General features: G+C 51.6%; 2 protein-coding genes across 4 annotated transcripts in view; both read right to left on the bottom strand.

The window, feature by feature from the left end:
* Nucleotides 1-3,563: 3,563 nt before the first annotated feature.
* Nucleotides 3,564-10,502, bottom strand: Cldn15 (claudin 15). The gene is made up of 5 exons (XM_059249509.1): nt 10,160-10,502; nt 5,986-6,150; nt 4,272-4,353; nt 4,063-4,179; nt 3,564-3,975 (listed from the first exon to the last, which is right to left on the bottom strand). The coding sequence occupies exons 1-5, from the start codon at nt 10,374-10,376 to the stop codon at nt 3,873-3,875; spliced, it is 684 nt and encodes a 227-aa protein (XP_059105492.1). The 5' UTR covers nt 10,377-10,502; the 3' UTR covers nt 3,564-3,872.
* Nucleotides 10,503-12,237: 1,735 nt separating this feature from the next.
* The window catches only part of Fis1 (fission, mitochondrial 1), a 49,081-nt gene continuing 40,666 nt past the window's right edge, over nt 12,238-20,652 (bottom strand). For 2 of the 3 annotated variants that reach the window (XM_059249691.1, XM_059249692.1), the window contains 4 exons: nt 15,754-15,886; nt 13,278-13,354; nt 12,762-12,867; nt 12,238-12,556 (listed from right to left, as the gene is read on the bottom strand). In XM_059249691.1, the coding sequence (XP_059105674.1) occupies nt 12,459-12,556; nt 12,762-12,867; nt 13,278-13,354; nt 15,754-15,886 (414 nt within the window). In that variant the 3' untranslated portion in view covers nt 12,238-12,458. Of the gene's footprint in view, nt 12,557-12,761; nt 12,868-13,277; nt 13,355-15,753; nt 15,887-16,622; nt 16,775-20,652 lie in introns of those variants that run through there. The other variant, XM_059249693.1, reaches the window with a different exon arrangement.

The raw sequence follows: 20,652 nt of genomic DNA, 5'->3' as shown, positions 1-20,652 counted from the left end.
CTCCTCTACTTCCATCCCCTCCTCTCTGCTGTCTCCTTTTTTTTTTTGATGGGATTCGAGGAATTGCACAAGCTAGGCCCCCTTCTACTGAACCTCACCTCCAGGCCTCAATTGGAGGATTCTGGGTAAGCACTCGACCCCTGAGCTATGTCCCAAGCTCACTTTTTTATTGTATAGTTTGAAGCAGGATCTCACTAGGTGGCCCAGGCTGACCTCACTCTGTAGCTCCAGCAGGCCTTGAACTCGTAATCTTCATGCCGCTGCCTCCCCAGGAGCTGTGATTACAGATTACACTATCACCAACCCTTTAAGCATTTTCAGGGTTGAGCTAGCTACAAGGGCTGAGTGACTGGACTAGTGGAGTGAGGGCTGAGGAATGATGCAAAATGACGTGAGACGGAACCAGTTCTGTCTGTTACTTAACTCAGTGGGGCCAGTCAGGCTGACTCTTGTCCCTGATGCTACTAATTAGTGTGCAGCGACAGTTGTCCTTAGGATGTCAGAAGTGGAGTGTGTGTGAAATTATTACCAGCATTCGACCAAGACGTTGCTGGGAAGCACGTGGATGGTGCTGGCTGCTAAGACTGATCATGGCATTTACAGGATCCCAGACTCACTACTTAGACGTCTAAGTGGATTGCAAGCTGTAATCACGTAATCCTGGAAATTACCCTGCTAAACACACAGCAGGGGCGTCCTAAGTATTTGTTGAACAAATGACCTTAATCAGCTGCTAATGAGATCCAGCAAAGTTTTGTGAGGTTTTTTGTTGTTGTTGTTGTTTTTGTTTTGTTTTGTTCTGTTTGGTTTGTTTTTTGACACAAGTTCTCACTTAAAATTTTGGGTTGGTGAGATGGTTTAGTAGGTAAAGGCACTTGTAGCTGAGTCGGAGGACCCAAGTTTGATCCCTAGGGCTGACTCCCACAAGTTGATTTGCAAGTATATGCTATGGCACACGTGTGTACACACACACACACACACACACACACACACACACACATAATAATAATAACAACAACAACAATAATAATAAAAATATGGCCTGCCAGGCAGTGGTGGCTCACACCTTTAATCCCAGCACTCAGGAGGCAGAGGCAGGCAGATCTCTCTGAGTTCGAGGCCAGCCTGTTCTACTCCAGGACAGCCAGGGATACACATCTCAAAAATCTTGTCTAAAAAAAAAAAGGAAAATGTTTCTTTTTTGTTTTGTTTTTTAAAGCTTCCCTTGGTCTTTTATAGTCACGTGACCACACAGTGACTGAAGAAATGGAAACCCAACCCAGCGATCATGCTCAATACAGTTGTTCAGTGTTGAGTTGTGTGCTCGGCTCAGGTTTCCTGGAAGGAAAAGGAGAGAAGAGGCAGATGGGAGTTGATGTAGTTGTGTGGATGCGGTATAAAAAAAGGGCTGCTTGGCAGAACCCGGAGCGGACCCTGGTCACCACTCAGTGCTGCAGAAGACACCTCGTCAGCTGACGTCCCATCCTGTCTACCCCTCCCACTGGACCAGAGGTTTCTGCCTAGTGGCTTCATTTTATTTTCTTTTGGGGTGTGTGTGTGTGTGTGTGTGTGTGTGTGTGTGTGTGTGTGTGTGTGTGTTTGTTTGCATATGTATACGTGATGGGTGCTGATCAACTGGTGTTCTAGTTAGCTTCTGCTGTTAACTTGACACAGCCCAAAATTATCTGAAGGAGTCTCAGTTGGGGGACTGGCTGGATGATAATGGTGCGTGGGCACATCTGTGGGAGTATTTTCTTAACCGCTAATTGATGAGGGAGGGCCCAGCCCACCATGGGTGTTTCCATCCCTAGGCAGGTGGGTTTAGACTCTATAAAAATACTACTGGGAAGTGCAAGTAAGCATCATCCTGTGGTTTCTGCTGAGCTCCTGCCCTGTCTTCCCTCAATGATGGAGTGTGACCTTTTGGTCATGGCGTTTATCACAGCCAAAGAAAGCAGAAGTGTCTTGCCCAGTCACTTTCCACCATATTTGTTGAGCTGGAGTCTGTCACCTTCACCTGTAGGTTGCCGGTCTTGCCAGGCTGGCCAGCCAGAGAGGCCGTGACTCCATCTCCCCAGTGGTGCATATACCGCCATACCTAACCCCCCCCCCCCCCCCGCCTTTTTAAATTCTCGAAATAAAACTCAGGTCCTCATACTTGAAAGGAAGTCACGTTACCAACTGAGCTAGCTCCCCAGTTGAGCTCCCCAGCTTTTTTCAGACATGGTCTAATGTAGCTAAGGATGACCTTGAACTCCTGATCTGCTTGCCTCTGTCTCCCAAATGCTGGGATTACTTACTGGAGTGCCCCACCACACCCAGCCTCGTTTTCTTTTCTTGAACAGGTACCAGCTCTACTAGGTCCCTACTAGGCCCACACCACACTGTTCACAACACACCATCCCCAGCCAGCTGTGGATATACATGAGCCTTTTTCTGGAAGATACCGCAGCTTTCCCACAGGAATGTGGACACACCAGGCCCGGCCCGTCCTTGATGACCACACTCAGGCCCAGGTGAAACGAACAAGATGCTGTCCCAGCGGCTCCTTTTTGAGGATCCCCATACTGTATTTTGGTGTCTTACGTTCTAAGACTTCTAAAATGCCGACATCCACACTCTTGGGTATCGTTTTCTTATGAGGTCTTCTCTCTTGACCCCTCTAGTCTCCTTAATCTATATTAAAATATCTTTATTAAGGGACTGAAGAGATGGCTCAACAGATAAGAGCCCTTGCAGCTCTGACAGAGGATCGGGGTTCTGTTCCCAACACCCACATAGGTCAACTCACAACCACCTGTAATTCCAGCTCCAGGGGATCCGGTGCCCTCTTCTGGTCTTCAGACACATGCAGGCGCATGGTGCATAGAAACACACGAAGGCACACACACATGCGTGTAAATAATGCATCTTTTAAAATATCTTTATTAAACCCCAAATCTAGTTCAAACACACACACAAACTCCTGTTCTAGACCAACTGCTCCTCTGTGCAGCTGTAAGAAAACAGGTTAAGAGTCAAAAGAGAGAGAGACTATCAGCTGGCCAGGGGCGTCCCAGCTAACGATAATTCCCTGAGGTGGGTGACTCTGAGCGGTAATTAGCTATTCTCCTTTTCAAATCACTTGCAACACTTTTTTTTAAGAACGTGTGTGTGTGTGTGTGTGTGTGTGTGTGTGTGTGTGTTGTTTGTGCACGAGTCTGTGGGCCTGCAAAGGTCGGAGGAGGGCTTCTCACACCCTGCTCTATCATTCTTCACTTTATTCCTTTGAGACAGGGTCTCACATTGAACCTCGAGCTGGGCTGGAAGCCAGTAAGCCTCAGAGAGCCTCCCCAACCGCACTCAGGTTACAGGAGTGTGACCATACCTGGCTTTTTACATGGATTCTGGGGATTTGAACTCAGGTCCTCATACTTGTGTGGCAGACACTCTAACTCACCGAACCATATCCCCAGCCCCTTGGCACACTGTTTCACCGGCTGAGACAGCTCAAGTGGATGGTCTTGACAGTCCATGGTTTGAAAACAAGCCCCTTACTTGGCTGCACCTTCATGACCCCTGAAGGCCCTGAACAATCACAATATACATTTATTTGTACATGTACTTATATGGTGTCACAAGCTGCAGACACCTCTGTCCCCTTGGGTCCAGCTGTAGGAGGCCTCGCAAGTAGCCTCCACAGCTTCTGTTCCTGGGAGAGGCTGGAGTGCCAGATAAGGTGTGCCCAGAGCAGGTCATGGCTTCCAGGCACAGGGTGGAGTCTGGAATGGTCTGTCCTGAGGTTATTAACTGGAGAGTGGTCTGAGGGTCCTGGGGACACTCTTCTGCTGGGGACAGTGGGACAAGAAATGGTGTCCACCAGGCCAGAGCTCCTACACGTAGGCGTTTTTGCCATATTTACCAAAGCTGATGTCAGTTTCATCCGAGGTGGCTTTGGGGACCACGACTGTAGAAGCCTTGTAGGGAAGGCCAGTCCTGTGGAATTAGGAGGGAGGCAGGGTCACAGGTGGTCATAGCACATTGTAGTCCTCAATCCGGGCCTCCACCCACTCGTCCCCTCACCTGGTGACGGGGTCTTCCTTGGCGCTGCAGCAGCAGGTGGAAAAGAGACAGATGCCACCCAGAATGGAGAGCAGGGAGGCGCTCCAGCCCAAGTAGAGGGCGGGACCCAGCTCATACCTGGAGGAGCGGAAGAGGTTAAGTGCCAGCCCAGAGGGGCGGGGCCAAGACCTGCCCACCCTCTGTCCCCAAGGGCAGGGTTCCTCACTTACTTGGTTCCAACATACAAGGGGTTGAAGAAGTCAGTAGTGATGTTGATGGCGTACCAGGAGATAGCCACCATCCCGCAGGCCCCTGGAGAAAAGGATGGAGGATCGTCCTAAAGGCCCTCTTGTAGCCACACCCTCTCAAAGCAAGTGAGCTATGAGGAGTTGGAGGGATGGGACCTGATGTTCAAGAGTAACAGTTCCTTTCCTCTGGTCCAGCCTGTGACCCAGACCACTTGAAGGCCAAGGTAGCTTACATTTTTTTAAAACAAGCTCTTAGGAAGCCTAGGCTGGCCTTGAACTCACCACGTAGCCCGGCATGGCCATGATCCTATTACCTCCTGAGATTATAGTCATGAACCCCACACACAGAGTTTACTCAGTGCCGGGGATAGAACTTAGGATTCTGTGCACGCTAGCCCTCAAATATAGTAAGGGACTAGGATTGAAAGAAGATTCCCTGGGAGACAAGGAGGGTGGCCATGCCTAGGTAATAAAGATGGTGGACTTCTAAGATGGCTGGCCTCTCCCTCCCTCCTGGACTTGAGACAAAAGCCTGGCAGCTTAAAACAAAGGCCTTGTGGACTCCTTTTTTCTCCTGCCAGCGGTCGGCCGTGGATGAACTGACAGTTCAATGCTGGATCAGGACATGTTACACAAGAGCTGAGGGCCAATCAGCTGTCCTGTCTGTCCTCAAACCGACCAACCCTGAAGGAGAAAGGCTCTCCAGACTTAGAGGTCCCGCCTCAAAAAGACACTGGACTTTCGGCTTCTCAATTCTCTCTCCACTTTGTGGAGAGTCTTTCTCTGTGTCTGCTGCCTTCGTGTGCTTCCTCATCCCCAATAAACGCCTTCCTTCAACTGCTGAATCATCTGCTGTGTTCAAGGTTTCTCATCTGCGACCTGCCCAGTTTGAGGGTTTTCTCTGCCTCTTAATTCTTTAACTGGCTGAGAAAATGAATCTGATTATGACCCCTAGATGGTAACCATACCATCTTGAAAGCCCAGCTGTCCAGAAAGTCTTTCCTACCCACTGACATCCCTGTGGGTTATCACTCCTCACTGCCTCACTGGCTAAGGGACCTTTCCAAACCTTCAGATCTAGAAAACGGGAAACACCCACCCCGTCAGGATTTTTAAAAATGACTGCTGTTCTTATTTTGTTATTTGTGTGTGGTGTATGTGTGTGAGTGCAGATGCTCATGTGGAGGTCCAAGGATAACTTTCAGAAGTTGGTTCTTCCCATCTACCCCTGGATCAGTCTTGGGTCATCATTCACCAGTCCTGCATGGTTTATCGTGAAGGAACGTGTGCAGAAATGTAATCAGCTGAACAATAATAGCCATCTGCAGCATTGTTACTCTGTGTGTGTGTGTGTGTGTGTGTGTGTGTGTGTGTGTGTGTGTACATGCCCTGACTCTGCTCCCTCCCAGTTGTAAGTTTCGGAAGGAAATGGCCTCTCAGGCCTGGCTGGGATTTGGCTCAGCTTCGAGCAGGGCAGCCCTCCTCTTGGACACTGGGTTGTGGACTAGAGATGTGCAGAGTACAGACAGGGTGGGGAGAGGGGAGAGATGAGTGAGAGAGGGCAGGGGTCAACCCAAAGGGGAAGAAGGTGAGGCAAGCCCTGAGAACAGGAGATGAGGACAGAGAACCCGGGGCTGTGGCGAGGGCCTCCCCCCCCACTCCCCCTCACCCATGCATCCCTTTCCTCCCCCATTACCAGCGAGTATGTGGAGGCTCCCTGCAATGGCCAGTATCTTGGCTTTTCTGGAGAGATCGATGTTCCCCACATTGGTGCAGCGCAGCCCCACCATGCCTAGAAAGAGGCCCAGGAAGCCCAGGAGGATGGCGGTGATCATGAGGGCGCGGCAGCCCTGGACATACCCTGGGGAGCATGCAGGGGTGAAGGCATCAGTCCTTTCCTTCCACACACCTCCATCCTCAGAAGGCATGCTTTCCTCCTGGTCTCCTGCACCTAAAACTCCTAGCAACTCCCCGCTTCAGGATCCACGTCAACCTCCCTCCTTATCCCTTTTGTTCAGTCTTGGCTCCCTCACCCTGCACCCCCTCTTTCCCTGCTGGGGTGCCACTGTTGAAACCTAAAAAAAAAAAAAAAAAAAAAAAAAAAAAGACCAGGCCTCCTGTGGCCAGGTTGGCCTCATACTTGTTAAATAGCTGAGGGTGACCTTAAGCATCTGATCTTTCGCCTCCAAGTGTTGGCATGACACCACCAGGCCTGGTTTAGGTCGTGCTGAGGATGCAACCCAGGTGTGGGCAAAATTCCTTCCCTGGGGGAATGTCAACAACATCTACCCCTTCTTCTGGAGGACCCAAGAACAAACCAAAGTAGGATTCCACCAAATATCGCCATACGGGAACCAGTGAGTTTGCCGGGCACTCACTGGCAGAGGGATGGCTGACCCCAAAGGAGCCACAACAGAAAGTCTTCAGCCAGCATGGACCATGGCTCCCCTTGGCCTGTACAGTCCAGCCTCTCCCCGGGATCCCAGGCCACACACAGTTAAGGCAGAATTGTAAACAAATGTTTGGGAGAGGTGGCTGGGAGGCTGGGTGAGGGTTCAGTGACTCTTCCCATCCTCTCCTTTTCTAAGAGAATGTCAACAGTCCACACGCCTGCCTCTGATGGACTCTAGCAAGCAGGGCTACCTGACCTCACCAGAGCTTACGGCACGCTAGGCCAGCACTCTACTAACTGAGCCACATCCCCTGCCTGTTTTTGTTTTATTTTATTTATTATTATTATTATTATTATTATTATTATTATTATTATTATTATTATTATTTGATTTTCCGAGACAGGGTTTCTCTGTGTAGTTTTGCGCCTTTCCTGGAACTCACTTGGTAGTCCAGGCTGGCCTCGAACTCACAGAGATCCGCCTGGCTCTGCCTCCCGAGTGCTGGGATTAAAGGCGTGCGCCACCACCGCCCGGCTTATTTTATTTTTTGAGACAAGGTTTCACATAAACCAGACTGGCGTCAGATTTCCTATGTTGCCAAGGACGATCTTGAGGTAACTTTTGATCCTCCTGCCTCAGCCTCTGGCTTGCTGGGATTACAGGCTTGGGCCACCCTACCCAACACCATGGACATGGTTGGAGCTGAGTTTCTTCTGGAGTAACCAGCAGGGGGCAGCAATGACTCAGGGCAGAGGGTCGAGGGCCGGGGTTGTTGGGGGGTGGGGAGACAGGAAACCTGGGCCTAGGAACCCATCCCAGTCAGCTCAGCCCACAGTCTTTTGGTGACTCAGTTTCCCTTTTCTCAAAGATGAGAGAAGCTTCTGGCTCCTCCTGTGTTTGATGGTTGTCAAGCACTCTCAGGGACCTTGTACCCCTCTCCCGGGTGGGGCGCATGGCATCGTGTTGAAAGCCAAAGGCTTGGGTCTCTGCCAGGAAGAGGTGAAGTAGCTTGGAGTTAAGAGGTATGGAGGAGGAACAAAGTTCTCTGGGAGGACATAGGACTCCCGGCCACACCTTCTAGAAAATTCACCACCAATCCTTTTTTTTTTTTTCTTTCCCAAAACAGGGTTTCTCTGTGAAACAGTCCTGGCTGTCCTGGAACTCACTCTTTAGACCAGACTGACCTCGAACTCACAGAGATCCACCTGCCTCTGCCTCCCGAGTGCTGGGATTAACGGCGTGTGCCACCACCGGCCGGCTCCCCACCAATTCTTAACGTTCAGACAATGCAGATGGACAAAGGAAAGACGACTGAAGGGCCAACAGGTATGTGGATCCATTGGTGGAACCGTGGAGAGGTGGCACAGGTGTGAAGTCATTAACTGATAGTTAGGCCTGGCTGGGTGAGCAATGTCGGAAATCACCACAGCACTCAAGAGGTTGAGACAAGAGGGCTGCAAGCTCAGGGCCAGCCTGGGCATCTCAGCAAGATTGTCTCAAAATGAAAAATAAAAAGGGGGCTGGGGTGTGGCTCGGTGGTAGAGCACCTGCCTAGAATCCCCCAGTGAGGGGCTGGGGGTGTGGCTCAGTGCTTGTCTAGCATGCATATGGTCTTTGTTTAATCTCTAATACTGGCTGCAAAGAAAGATAGGATCCCCCTTGGGACTCAGCAGACCACAGAGGAATAAACTGGTCCTCAGCCCAGACAGTGAATTCGAATCATAGCTTCCTGTCCACTTCCTCTGCCTCTAGGCAGGTTGCTTAACTCTGCAGAGTGGTCCAGCTTTGACAAAAATGAGGTTAACGATATAAATATTTCTGAAAAGCATAGATGTACATGGGGCGGGAGGGAGGGAAGGGCAACGTCCACATAAAAGGAGAACTGGATATGCTGGTGCACACCTGTAATCCCAGCTCTTAGGAGGCTGATGCAGGAGGATGTTTCCGAGTTCCGAGTTTAGGACCATAAAGTGAGATCAAGAATCAGACTACATAGCGCAACACTATGCCTCAAAACACCACACACACACACACACACACACACACACACACACACAAACCAACCCAAACCAAAAAACAGAAGGGAGGTGACAGGAGCCCTGGAGGCCTGGGGACCTCAAGGCCTTCTATCCTCCATCACCCCCAGCAAACTCCCATGTGACTTTCCTCCAAACTCGTGTTCTCTTGCAGGCAAAGAGTGGTGACACCATGTAAGGTCCCTCTTAGGTGGTCAGCCTCACAGCAAAATGGCCTCTGCACACCAGAGATGCAGCAGGCTGGCTGGGCGCTGAGTTGCCCATATCTCTGGTCCCTTGCACTTATTGCTCTGAGTCTGTGGTCCAGAATAGACCAGCTTTTCCAAAGGTTTGGGGTGGAACACAATCAGAGGTCCCGGAGGATGAAACCCTTGCCGACAGCTACCTCAGGAGATCCACCCGGACACCACCACTGCTCAGGGCATCTTCCAGATTCATGGGGCCATTTCACAGCGTTCGCGTTCCCACCCTGGGCTGGTCTCAGAGTCCTAGAAAAGCGAGACCGGGACCTAGTGGCAGGAATATCCAGGGAGGGTTGGTTCACGGTCACCGACTCTTAGTCTTTGTAGCATGGGGGAGACTAGGAAGTCCAAATGGACTCCTTGGGGGAAATGATGGCAGGCGGAGCCAGGGAGGATTGTGCAGGAGAGCAAGAGACAGGCAATGTCAGCAGCAAAGAAGCGCCAGGGCCCAAGTTAGAGCTGCAGGCTGGAGCCATGTTAGGACCTTCAAACAAAACAGAACAAAACAAAACGACAACAAAATCCACACTCGGAGCCCCACATACACAGGCACGTCCACATAACCACCTCTCCAGCATCCACTCAGACTTCCCAGGAGACCCTCCTCCAAAACAAGCGAGCTGTGTCCAGGCCCCCCGCTCCCCCCCCGCCCCCCGAGTTCAGCAGGGTAGGTAGACCACAATCTGTGGCTGTCTAGAGAGCTGCTGAGGCTGGCAGTCAATCAACCAAGATGGTGTCTTGTTCTCACCCCTGCCAACTGGGCAAACCCTCCCCAGAATAAAGCACTAAAGTATACAGTCAACATCCCGTTCACGCCTGCACGTGTCGGGGCCTCATGACCACCTGTGCATTGGCACCACGGTTACTCTTAGCTTGCAGATGGCCAACACCAAATGCATTCCCTCATTCATCTGAGGCCTGGAGCTAGCCAAGGCCTGGCTGGCATCTGGAAGCTTGACTTAGCTGGTAGAGGGTCGCATATTAGGGCGGAGAACCATGCGTGACACTCTCTCCCGTCCATTCTGGGCCATGCAGAACTCTTTGCTGCAGCGGCCCAGAACTGAGAGCTTCATCTGAACTGGTATCATGATGGTGCCCAGGGCCAGGCCAAAGGCATCCACATCCACCCTCGCCGCTAGGATATCTCCAGCCGGCCACCCAACCTCCCTCTGGCCCCTAGAGCCCCCTTCACCCCATACCAGAGAGGGCCAGCATGGAAGGGAACTCCCAGCAGTTGGAGACTCCCAGGGAGTCGGTGGCACAGCTGTACCACAGGTTCTCAAAGATGGTGTTGGTGGTGATGACGTTCCCATGCACGGTGGACACTCTCCAGTAGCTGTTTGGGAGGGTCACTCCCAGCATCAGCAGTCCCAGGGCTGACATGAAGAAGCCGAAGGTCTCCACAGCTGTAGACATGCTGGGATGCAGGTCCCCCAAGGGGCTCGAGCCCCAGGGATTGGGAGAGAGGTGGTACCTCCAGGTGAATTCTGGGGGCTTTTGGCCCCAAAGAGATGCTAAGGAAGACTGAGGAGGGAGAAGGCTGAAGGATCCCCAGCTGCGATCCCCGTCTGCCTTCTCCTGGAGCTCAGGTCTGATTGTCTCGGTCCAGTCTCTGGGACTCTCTGCTTCCTGGCAGGTCAGAGGAATGAGCCAAGCCTGCTCCGCTCGGCAGCTGTTGACTGTGATGGAGGGAATAAACGGGCCAAAAGTCCACCCCCTCCCCCGGCCTAGCCCGGGACTCCCCGCCCTAGGAGGGGGGAGGTTGGACTTACTAGGAGACTCGGATACAGCCAAGGAGCAGCCCCCAGGGATCCATCAGGAATCCAGGGGAAGTGGCCTGTCTCTGACTCAGCTGTCACCAGGGTCAGGGAATAAAATCAGAGGGACAAAGAGTTTTAGGTAACTGAGAGACCAGAGTGTCAAGAGAGAAGAAAACTTCCAACAGGCCCACCACAGGCTTCCATGATGGATTAAGAGACCCTGAGAGCAACCTAAGACACTGAAGACCCCAGGTTGGGACACTTTAATCTCCGAGGACCATGAAGGTTGATTACGGGGTGACGGGAGCTCTGGAATCCCTCCCACCGGGTTCCCACTAGACTCCAACATTATCAAAGGGCCCTGGGCTTGGATTTTGGCTCTCAGCCTTGTTGACACAACATTATTGGCTTCTCGGGTTGTAATGGAAGTTGGGGCCACAGATCACAGCTCCCGGCACACTCCTATTGCCCCAGTGGTTGGTAATTGCCCTGGATCTGAATGCCGCAGGGCTGAGGTGAGGCCACTAAATGCTACTTTCCTCCAAACTTCCTGAACTTGAATTGTCCCTCCCGGAGCTGACCTTTGACTCTACGGTATTGAGTTTGATCTCGCTGCCAAGGGGCCAGGGGCCCAGGGTTGAGGGATGGATCACAGGTCTAGGGCATGATTCTGGTAATCTCTCTACCTATCCACTTAACTGGGAACTATCGCCAGCTCTACTAATTAATTCTGATAAATGGAAGCCTCTGGTCCCCCACCCAACCCTGGCTGAGCATAATTTCTTTCTTGGCCACTTCTTGCTTGGCACGTTGGCACCAGGGTTCCCTTTCCAGAATATGTGAGGCAGAGCTATGCCCTCTGTCGCTCCCCATCCCCACCTTTTCTGGCATCGGCTCCTCTGGGCTCCCCTCAGGTACCTCCTCCCACCCCCTAGCAAGCCTGGCAGGGGCCGTGGAATGAGAAGTATGCAGAGAAGGCAAACAGGCCCACGCACAGCCTGGCACAGGGGGCGTGGGGTGAGATCTGTGAGATCCCTGCCTCCCATCCCACAGGCTGGGATTGGGGAATCCTGTGCCCAACGGCCCCCAAGGCCCCTGCCATCTTCACACGGCTTCCTCTCTCTACGTCATCCATCCATGTCCCCCTAAGAAGGACTGGGTAGAGGAAGGGGAGGGGGCAGGAAGACAAAGGGAGGGAAGGGCGGAGGTGTTCGGAGGAAGCCCAGTGGGGCCCCCCTGCAGTGGAAAACTCCCAGGCAGCTTAGTGGGTCAGAGGAGACCACAGTCGTAAATCCCAGGCCGCTGTTCTCTCTAACGTTTGCTGGTCTCTTCCAGGATTCTGGGGCGATGGAAAAGCCATGTCCTCCTAGCCCTGTTCCTGCGTCGGGGAGTCAGGATAGGGGAGGAAGGAAGGGTGTGGGCTGGGATGCTGGCACAGGAGCCTGGAGGGGGGTAGTGGGGCCCACAGTGCACCCAGTGAACCTGCTCCTCCCTCAACAGTCGCTCAGACACAGAGGTTCCCAAGCCACAGCCCAATTTTATTTACACTCATCACAAAGCAGACTTAGGGCTAACAACAGGTGTCGGGGATGGGAGGGTGAAGGTCGGAGGAGACTGTGGAGGTGGATGACGAGGGTTGGGGAAGACAAGGGAAGGCCACGGTGAGGATGGACAGGACCCTCTTCCAGTGTCCCCAGGCTCCCAGGTGCGCCAGGGCAGAGAGCGGGTGAGGCTGTCTTCAGGATTTGGACTTGGAGACAGCTAGTCCAATGAGTCCAGCCAGTCCCGCCACACCCAGGGCCATGCCACCAACAATGGCCATGCCGACTAGCCCATCTGGAAAGGAAAGAGGGGCCGTGAGCAGATCAGTCCTGCCCCCGGGGCCCCTGACCACACTCCCCTCCACAGAAGAGGGGTACCTGTACCCAGAGTCTGGGGGCTGGGACTCCAAGGCTACAGAGACCCTTGGAAGGTAGGTGTGGTAAAGGACTGTGTGGGGATGTCCCAAGGGCCCGGGCATGAGGGCCGAGAGGTCTGTCACCTTTCTTCATGGCCTTGTCAATGAGGCGCTCCAGCTCCTTGGCCTGGTTGTTCTGGGGCTCAGTCTGCAGCAGTCCACGCACATACTTTAAAGCTTTTTCATATTCCTGTAACCAGAGGGAAAACACCCCACACCATACGCTCTTCAGGACGCTCCTCTTGCTAGCTCCCACCCAGGGGTGTCCTTCTCTGGCCCCGGCTCAGGCTCATCCTTCCTCCTCCTCCTCCTCCATTCCTGCTACAGCCCCACCCCACAGAGTAGAGTCCACAAACAGCCCAGCTGTGGGGGGGTGATAAACCAGTGGAGATAACAGCTACAGGCACGGGGCTGCACCCCAATCCTGACGTCACCACGGTCCCCACACCCTGATACTCCCTCGTCTTCCCTTAGAGTCTGTCCTGGAATTACTCTATGCCATGCACTTACATCGCCCCAGCCCACTGCCCTTTGCGGGTTCCTGAGGGCCAGGGCTCTGTCTGGGGAATGTGCATTGGGCAGAAGGGCTCTGCATCTTACCTTGAGACGGTAGTTGCCCACTGCCAGGTAGAAGACATAATCCCGCTGTTCCTCTTTGCTCCCTTTGGGCAACAGCTCTGGATGGGGGAGGGGAGAAGAGAAAGATGGATGCTCTCTTTCTAAATTTATATTTATTTTATGTACATTGGTGTGTTTGCCTGCATGTTATGTCTGTGTGAGGGTGCTGGGATCCTCTGGACCCCGAGTTATAGACAGTTGTCAGCTGCCATGTGGTTGCTGGGAATTGATCCCAAATCCTCTGGAAGAGCATCTAGTGCTCTTAACTGCTGAGCCGTCTCTCCAGCCCCTGGATTCTCTTTTAACACTGTCCCACAGGTCCTGCCATGCCGATTCACTCTACGATCATGGGAAGGTCACTGTCCTAGACCTCCATCATCATTTTCTACCACCCTTAGCTTTCTAGTTCCAGACATCTGCGGCGGATGCGGGGAGTCCAGTCCACACTGATGGGTGCATCCCTATGGACTAGCTACGGGTGTCACTGCAAGGTCACCCCCTGCCTCACATTCACAGTCCCTCCTTTCTGTCATCTAGCCGAGGATGACCAGAACTTCTTTCTAATCCTCCTGCTACCACCTCCTGAGTGGTACAGGACCACGCCTGGTTTATGCCGTGTGGGAGTGGAATGGAACCAGTGCTTCATACACAGTAGACAGGTACCCTGCTGACTGGGCTTTTTTCCCCTTTCCCTGAGACGGACTTTCTCTGTGGATCCCTGGCTGTCCTGCATCTCACTCTGTAGACCAGGCTAGCCTCAAACTCAGAGATCCACCTGCCTCTGCCTCCTGAGTGCTGGGATTAAAGACATGCACCACCACAACACGCCCCCTTCTCTTTTAACTCAACTTTCCTGAGTGACCCTCACCTGAAATTTTTTTCATTTTCTCTGTATGTGTTTATGTGTGATAGGAGTTAAGATAGGGACTCATAGCTGAGACGGCTCAGTGGTTAAGAGCACCAGCTGACCTCCCAGAGGACCAGGGTTCAATTCCCAGCACCCACATGGGAGCTCACAACTGTCCATAACTCCAGTACCAGGGGATCTGACACCCTCACATCAAAGTGCATAAAATAAAAAATTAAAAAATAGCCGGGCGGCGGTGGCGGTGGTGGTAGTGGTGGCGGCAGCAGCACATGCATGCCTTTAATCCCGGCACTTGGGAGGCAGAGCCAGGTGGATCTCTGTGAGTTCGAGGCCAGCCTGGTCTACAGAGTGAGTTCCAGGAAAGGTACCAAAACTACCTGTCTTAAAAAAAAAGACAGGGACTCACTATGTAGCCCAAGCTGGTTTCAAACTCCCGATCAGGGTGCCCGAGCCTGAGTGCTGGAGTTGCTGGTGCAACCATACTTTGCCGCTGAGTAGTTGTGCAGTGTCTGTACTGCACCCCTAGTGAGACTCAAATGCTCCGAGACCACTTCTACTGTTGTGTCCTACTACACAAGAAACCTGAAAAATCCGCACTGATCAGAGTCCAGGGACAGGGACCCTGGACCTCAACTCCTAGCACTAAGATGGCTGAAGCAGGAGTCAGAAGCCGGAGCTCCCTGAGCTATACAGAGACCCCGAGTCAAACTCAAAAACAACTAAATGACATAGGCATGTTCTGTCAGTACAATATTGTCCCTTGAGAGCCTCGGAGATTATCCCAAGATGCCCCTCAGATTCCAAAATCTACAGTTGTAAAGGCCCTTATATAAAATTAAATAGTATTTGCATAGATAGCTAGTTGTATTCCCCAAAGATGCTTTTTTGAGACAGGGAACTCAGGTAGCCCAGGCTGACCTTGAATTTGATCGGTATGTAGCTGACTCTGGCCTTGAACTTCCTGCCTTCATCTCTGCAGTCAATGCTCTACTACTGAACTATGTCCCCATGCCTCCACCTTTGGAGTGCTGGGATCACATGTCCCCAATACCACTAGCCCCTCAGATATTTCACATCTTTAAAATTTTCTAAGTTACTGTTATCCAATACAATGTAAATGCTATATTAACAGCAATTAATAACTGAACAAGAAATGTTTTGTGGACACTGTGGGTGTGGTACATATGGAAACTTGTGTGCAGATGCATGCCAGGCCAGAGGCACTCTCTGCCCACTCCCTGGAGAAAGGGTCTCCCACTGAACCTGGGGCAAAGATCGCAGCAAGCAAGCTCCCAGCAGCACTTCATTCCTATTCTCTCTATATACACAGGTGATTGTGGCCACACGCAGCTTTTCCGACAGGTGCTAGGGATTTGAACTCAGGTCCTCACACACTTGCACAGGAAGCACTCTGAGTCATCTCCCCAGCCTGAGAAATGTATTTTTTCCCACTTGAATGAATGTTCGGATGTTGAAACTGGGGATATAGAGAATCAACCTAGTCCTTTGCTGCTGTGAATTTACTGGTGGCTACTGGGTGAGCTGAAAAGGATCCTGGACGGGTGAGGTCAAGGGGACCCAGCGCCTTACCCTCCAGGAGCAAGATGCCTTTACGGATGTCGTCATTGTACTTGCTTCGCACCAGGCACCAGGCATACTCAAACTGTGTGCTTTTGGAAACAGAGCCAGCTGCCTGCTCGGACTGAAATTTCCTTTCAAAATTCTGTCGTTAGAGAAAAGAGGAATCAGTTAGGAACAAAGGGTGTCCTCCGTTTCTCCAGCTGAACTTGGTGTCGGAGTCCCAGTTAGACCACACTTCCCTGTCCACCGCCTCTGTACCCAGGCTCTGTGCCCTCCCCGCACAAGGGCCCTGCACCCAGCCCCTAGTGGTACCAAGAGGAGGTGCCACCTGGTGGCAGCTGCGGGCACTGCTCCCAGACCAGCTGACCCCAAGTAGCTGAGCAGTAAACATACTGTCCCAGCAGTATGTGACCTTCTACGCGGACTTCGCTTAAGGCTGCTGGTCCCGCCTCACCTACTCTTTTGAGCCTGGATCTGCCTTACCTTAATTCTAGAAAAGGAAAGAAAATACCGCTACAAGGATGAGGGTAACATGCAGTGAACCATGCCGGACTCAACACTAGCAAAAGCTTACGCCGGTGACTATGCTACCTCATCCCTTGCACGAGTACCCCAAATTCCCAACTCTGCATTACACTTAAACCCCCAAGACTCCAGGCCTCAGGTCTGAGTTGCCGAAACCCTGGAAACTACAACTCCCATCAGGCCGAGGGATAAAGCGCAGGTTCCCACAAGAAGCAGGACACCGCAGAGGCTTCTGGGAGCCGTAGTTCGGCTTCCTCAGCAAGCCTAAGCCGGCTGTATTCGGCCTTGGTCAGCTCTCCTCAGAACTGTCCTTTCCGACTCTGCCCTCCTCCTTCCTCTGGCCCGGGCCTCACCTTCAGATCCTCCACAGACACCAGCTCGTTCAGCACAGCCTCCATGTCCACCGCCCCTGCAAGTCTCGCACTAAGGTCTCTACTGGGCCACGGTCTCCATGGTCCAGTGGCAGGGGCGGAGAGGCACTTCCGGCATCGGCTTGTGGAGGCCCCGCCCCTTCCCCCTGTGTCTGGGGCGGAGGTGGCGCCAGCGCCTACGCTGGGTCCTCTGTGTTTTCTGGACTCCCTGGTGCCTAGCTAGAACCTACCCCCTCCGAGGATCACATTATCCTGGGGACCAGTCTGACAAGCCCTCACCGTGCCGGATATGTAGAACCCTGGAGGCTTTTATCGTCATTGTTTGCAACAAAATCCTTACGGGCCTTGGCTTACACCTGCAAGAGGATTTGGTAACCATTCCCCGCAGACTTGGGGCACATGATCACAGTGGACACTCTAATGAGAATATGAAGACATGCTGATGGGGCAAGGGAGACAGTTCGGGGTTAAAGGCCCATACTGCTCTTGCAGAGGAGCCAAGTTGCGTGCCCAGTACCCACACTGGGTGGCTCCGAACTGGGATTCCAGCTCCAGGGGGATCCAGGGTCCTCTTCTGACCTCCCCTGGCAACTGCACTCCCGTGCATATGTCCTCATGCAGACACATAGGCATACACATAGTTAAAAACAAAACTTAAAAAATTAGCCGGGCAGTGGTGGCGCACGCCTTTAATCCCAGCACTCGGGAGGCGGAGGCAGGCGGATTTCTGTGAGTTCGAGGCCAGCCTGGTCTACAGAGCGAGAGCCAGGAAAGGCGCAAAGCTACACAGAAAAACCCTGTCTCGAAAAACCAAAAAGAGAGAGAAGTTACCCTTGCAGGGTCAGATCTTTCAAATATAATTAGCCAAACCATCTTCTTGGTGTACCTGAGGATTATAGATAGTGTCATAGGTAATGACCCAAGGCGTTTAGTCTGAGGAGGAGCAAAGGGCAAATGCTAACTTCTGGCATTTTAGTGTTAGGAGCAATAAGGGTGACTTCTATGGACGTTTCATCTTGACCTTTAGGCACACAATAGAATTTAAGGCTCAAGGACTCAACACGCTTTTTTGTTGGTATGTTTTTTGAGACAGTGTCTTACTATGTTGCCCTGGCTGGCCTTGAACTCAGATCTGCCTGCCTCTGCCTCCAGTGCTGGGATCAAAGTTGTGTGCACCATACTCAGCATCCTAATGCATTTTTTTGTTGAGTAAAATATGAAGAAAGTTATTACCAAAACCCTTTTCTTTCGGTTGCAGTTTTTCCTCCCTCCCTCCCTTTCCTGTGTTCATGCTCCTGTGGAGGCCCAAAGTCAACCTTGGATATCACTCCTTAGGTGCCAGTCACCTGGTTTTGGTTTGTTTTTTGAGACAGATTCTTTCACTGCCTTAGTCAGGGTTACTATTGCTGTGATGAAACACCATGGCCAAAACAATGTGGGGGGCTGGAGAGATGGCTCAGAGGTTAAGAACACTGGCTGTTCTTCCAGAGGTCCTGAGTTCAATTCCCAGCAACCACATGGTGTGGCTCACAACCATCTGTAATGAGATCTGGTGCCCTCTTCTGGCCGGCAGACATATATGCAGACAGAACACTGTATACATAATAAGTAATTAAGTCTTTAAAAAAAAACAATGTGGGGAGGGAAGGGTTTATTCGGCTTACACTTACATATCACAGTTCATCATGGAAGGCAGTCAAGACAAGAACTCAAGTAGGTTGGGAACTTGGGAGGCAGGAGCTGATGCAGAAGCCATGGAGGGGTGCTGCTTACTGGTTTGCTTCCCCTGGCCTGCTCAGTCTGCTTTTTTTTCTTTTTTCTTTTTTTTTTTTTTTTTTTGGTTTTTCGAGACAGGGTTTCTTCGAGTAGTTTTGGTTTCTGTCCTGGAACTCACTCTGTAGCCCAGGCTGGCCTCAAACTCACAGAGATCTGCCTGGCTCTGCCTCCAGAGTGCTGGGATTAAAGGCCTGTGCCACCGCCGCTCAGCCAGCCTGCTTTCTTATACAACCCAAGACCACCAGCCCAGGAATGGAATCACTCACAATGGGCCCTCCTCCATCAATCACTAATAAAGAAAATGCCTTGCAGCTGGAGCTTACGGAGGCATTTTCTCAACTGAGGGTCACTCCTTTAGATAACTCTAGCTTGTGTGTCAAGTTGACAGTCTAGTCAGCACACGCACTGTCCCCTGCCCTAGGGTTCTGAAAACCCCGGTGATCACAGGTCCTCTGCATCTACAGTCCCTGTTACCCTGCCCCTTGCTTATTGGCTGATTCGTCCATTCATGATTGACTATTTCCTATGTGCTGCTCACTGTTGAAGTATAAGGATTGGCACTGATAAAAATAAAACTCCTGTCCTCAGGCATCTTACACTGGGGGGGGGGCACATAAAATAAATAAAAGCAGGGTTAGGAATGATGATGCATGCCTATAACCCTGGCGCTTGGGAGGTAGAGGCAGGAGGATCAGAAGTTTAAGGTCATCCTTGGTTGGTTACACAGTTCAAATCCACCTGGGTACATGAGGTTCTGTTGGGAGCCTGACAATTCAAGGCCTTCTCAGAGGCCTGGATAAAAGGACAAAGGGGATGTCAGTTCTGTGTCATTGTCCAATTGGCAAGGTCTGCGGCTGGGGCCTGTGCCTCGAAGGCGTGAAAACTGCGGTTTATGGGATCCTATTCTTCCCTTTGGGCTGTGGCTCTCAGTCCTTAAGCAGACGTACATGTCTGAGCTAGTCTGTATTCTCTTTGCCCATTGTCTGATTTAGCTCTCTGCTACTTTGGCCCATTTTCCACTTACAAATACCATAGAAGATGCTGCATTTCTCCCCTCCCCACCGGAGCTGAGGACCGAACCCAGGGCCTTGTGCTTGCTAGGCAAGCACTCTACCACTGAGCTAAATCCCCAACCCCATTTTTTTTTTTTAAATTTTATGTGCATTAGTGTTTTGCCATGGGTTTTAGGTCCCCTAGAACTGGCGTTACAGTTTTAAGCTGCCATGTGGGTGCTGGGAATTGAACCAGGGTCCTCTGGAAGAGCAGTCAGTGCCCTTAACCACTGAGCCACCTCTCCAGGCCCCCAGACCCTGTCTTTAAAAAAATGAAAAAATGAGCTAGAGATGGCTTAGTAAAGAAAACAGTCTGGCCAGGTGTGACGATTGCACGCCTTTAATCCCAGCACTTGGAGGCAGAGGCAGGTGGATCTCTGTGAGTTTGAGGCCAGCCTGATCTACAGAGTGAATTCCAGGGCAGTGAAGGCTATGTAGAGAGATCCTGCCTCAAAACACCAAAATAAATAAAGGAAAAAAGAAAACAGCCTGCTCTTCCAGAAGACCTGAGTTCAGTTGCCATTCTCAGGTCAGGGGTTCACAACCTCCTGTAACTCCAGTTCCCCTGGCCTCTGGGGGCACCTCCACACATATACACAGAGGTACACACACACATACACATAATTAAAAATAAATCTTTTTTGAAATGAAAAACAAAACCCAAAACATCGTGACAAAGTGATACACACACACACACACACACACACACACACACACACACACACACCTGGTTTTTGGTGTTTTGAGGCAGGGTTTTTACTATATAGCTCTGGCTGGCCTGAAATGGCCTACATAGCCCAGAATAACCTTAAACTCTTAGAAATCTACCTCCTCTATCTCCCAGGTGCTGGGATTAAAGGTGTGTGCTACCACACCCAGATAAGATCCCAGATGGGAGTCATGGGAACATCTTAATCCTGAATTCCTCGGATCTTCCTGAGGGGTGAGAACCATCTTCATTCTCATGCGGTGGATTCTGGTGGGTCCTGGGTAGTTTCAGGACGGAGGCCGCTCACAGAACACAGTTCAGATGAAAAGCTTGGGACTTTGTGCCTTACCCACACCTCATTCATTAGGGGAGTGAAGTCTCTATAAAAGGCTCTGAAGTGCAGTCCAGAGCTCCTGGGCTGGACATCACGTGGAAGTGTCATGAAGGTCATGCTGAGTTACCCTCTGTCCCCACC

The sequence above is a fragment of the Peromyscus eremicus genome, chromosome 23 (genome assembly GCF_949786415.1).
Source record: "Peromyscus eremicus chromosome 23, PerEre_H2_v1, whole genome shotgun sequence".
Lineage (NCBI taxonomy): Eukaryota > Metazoa > Chordata > Mammalia > Rodentia > Cricetidae > Peromyscus > Peromyscus eremicus.
Note: the sequence above shows the minus strand (reverse complement) of the source record. Positions and strands in the feature narration are given on the sequence as shown.

Bases quoted from the DNA above. Each gene is read 5' to 3' on its own strand.
- Cldn15 (XM_059249509.1), bottom strand. From the start codon at position 10,376: ATGTCTACAGCTGTGGAGACCTTCGGCTTCTTCATGTCAGCCCTGGGA. The intron at 4,354-5,985 runs GTAATGGGGGAG...CCTTTTCTCCAG, and splicing joins GAGCCTCCACATACTCGCTG to GGGCCTGCGGGATGGTGGCT. The intron at 3,976-4,062 runs GTGAGGGGACGA...CTAATTCCACAG, and splicing joins AAGGAAGACCCCGTCACCAG to GACTGGCCTTCCCTACAAGG.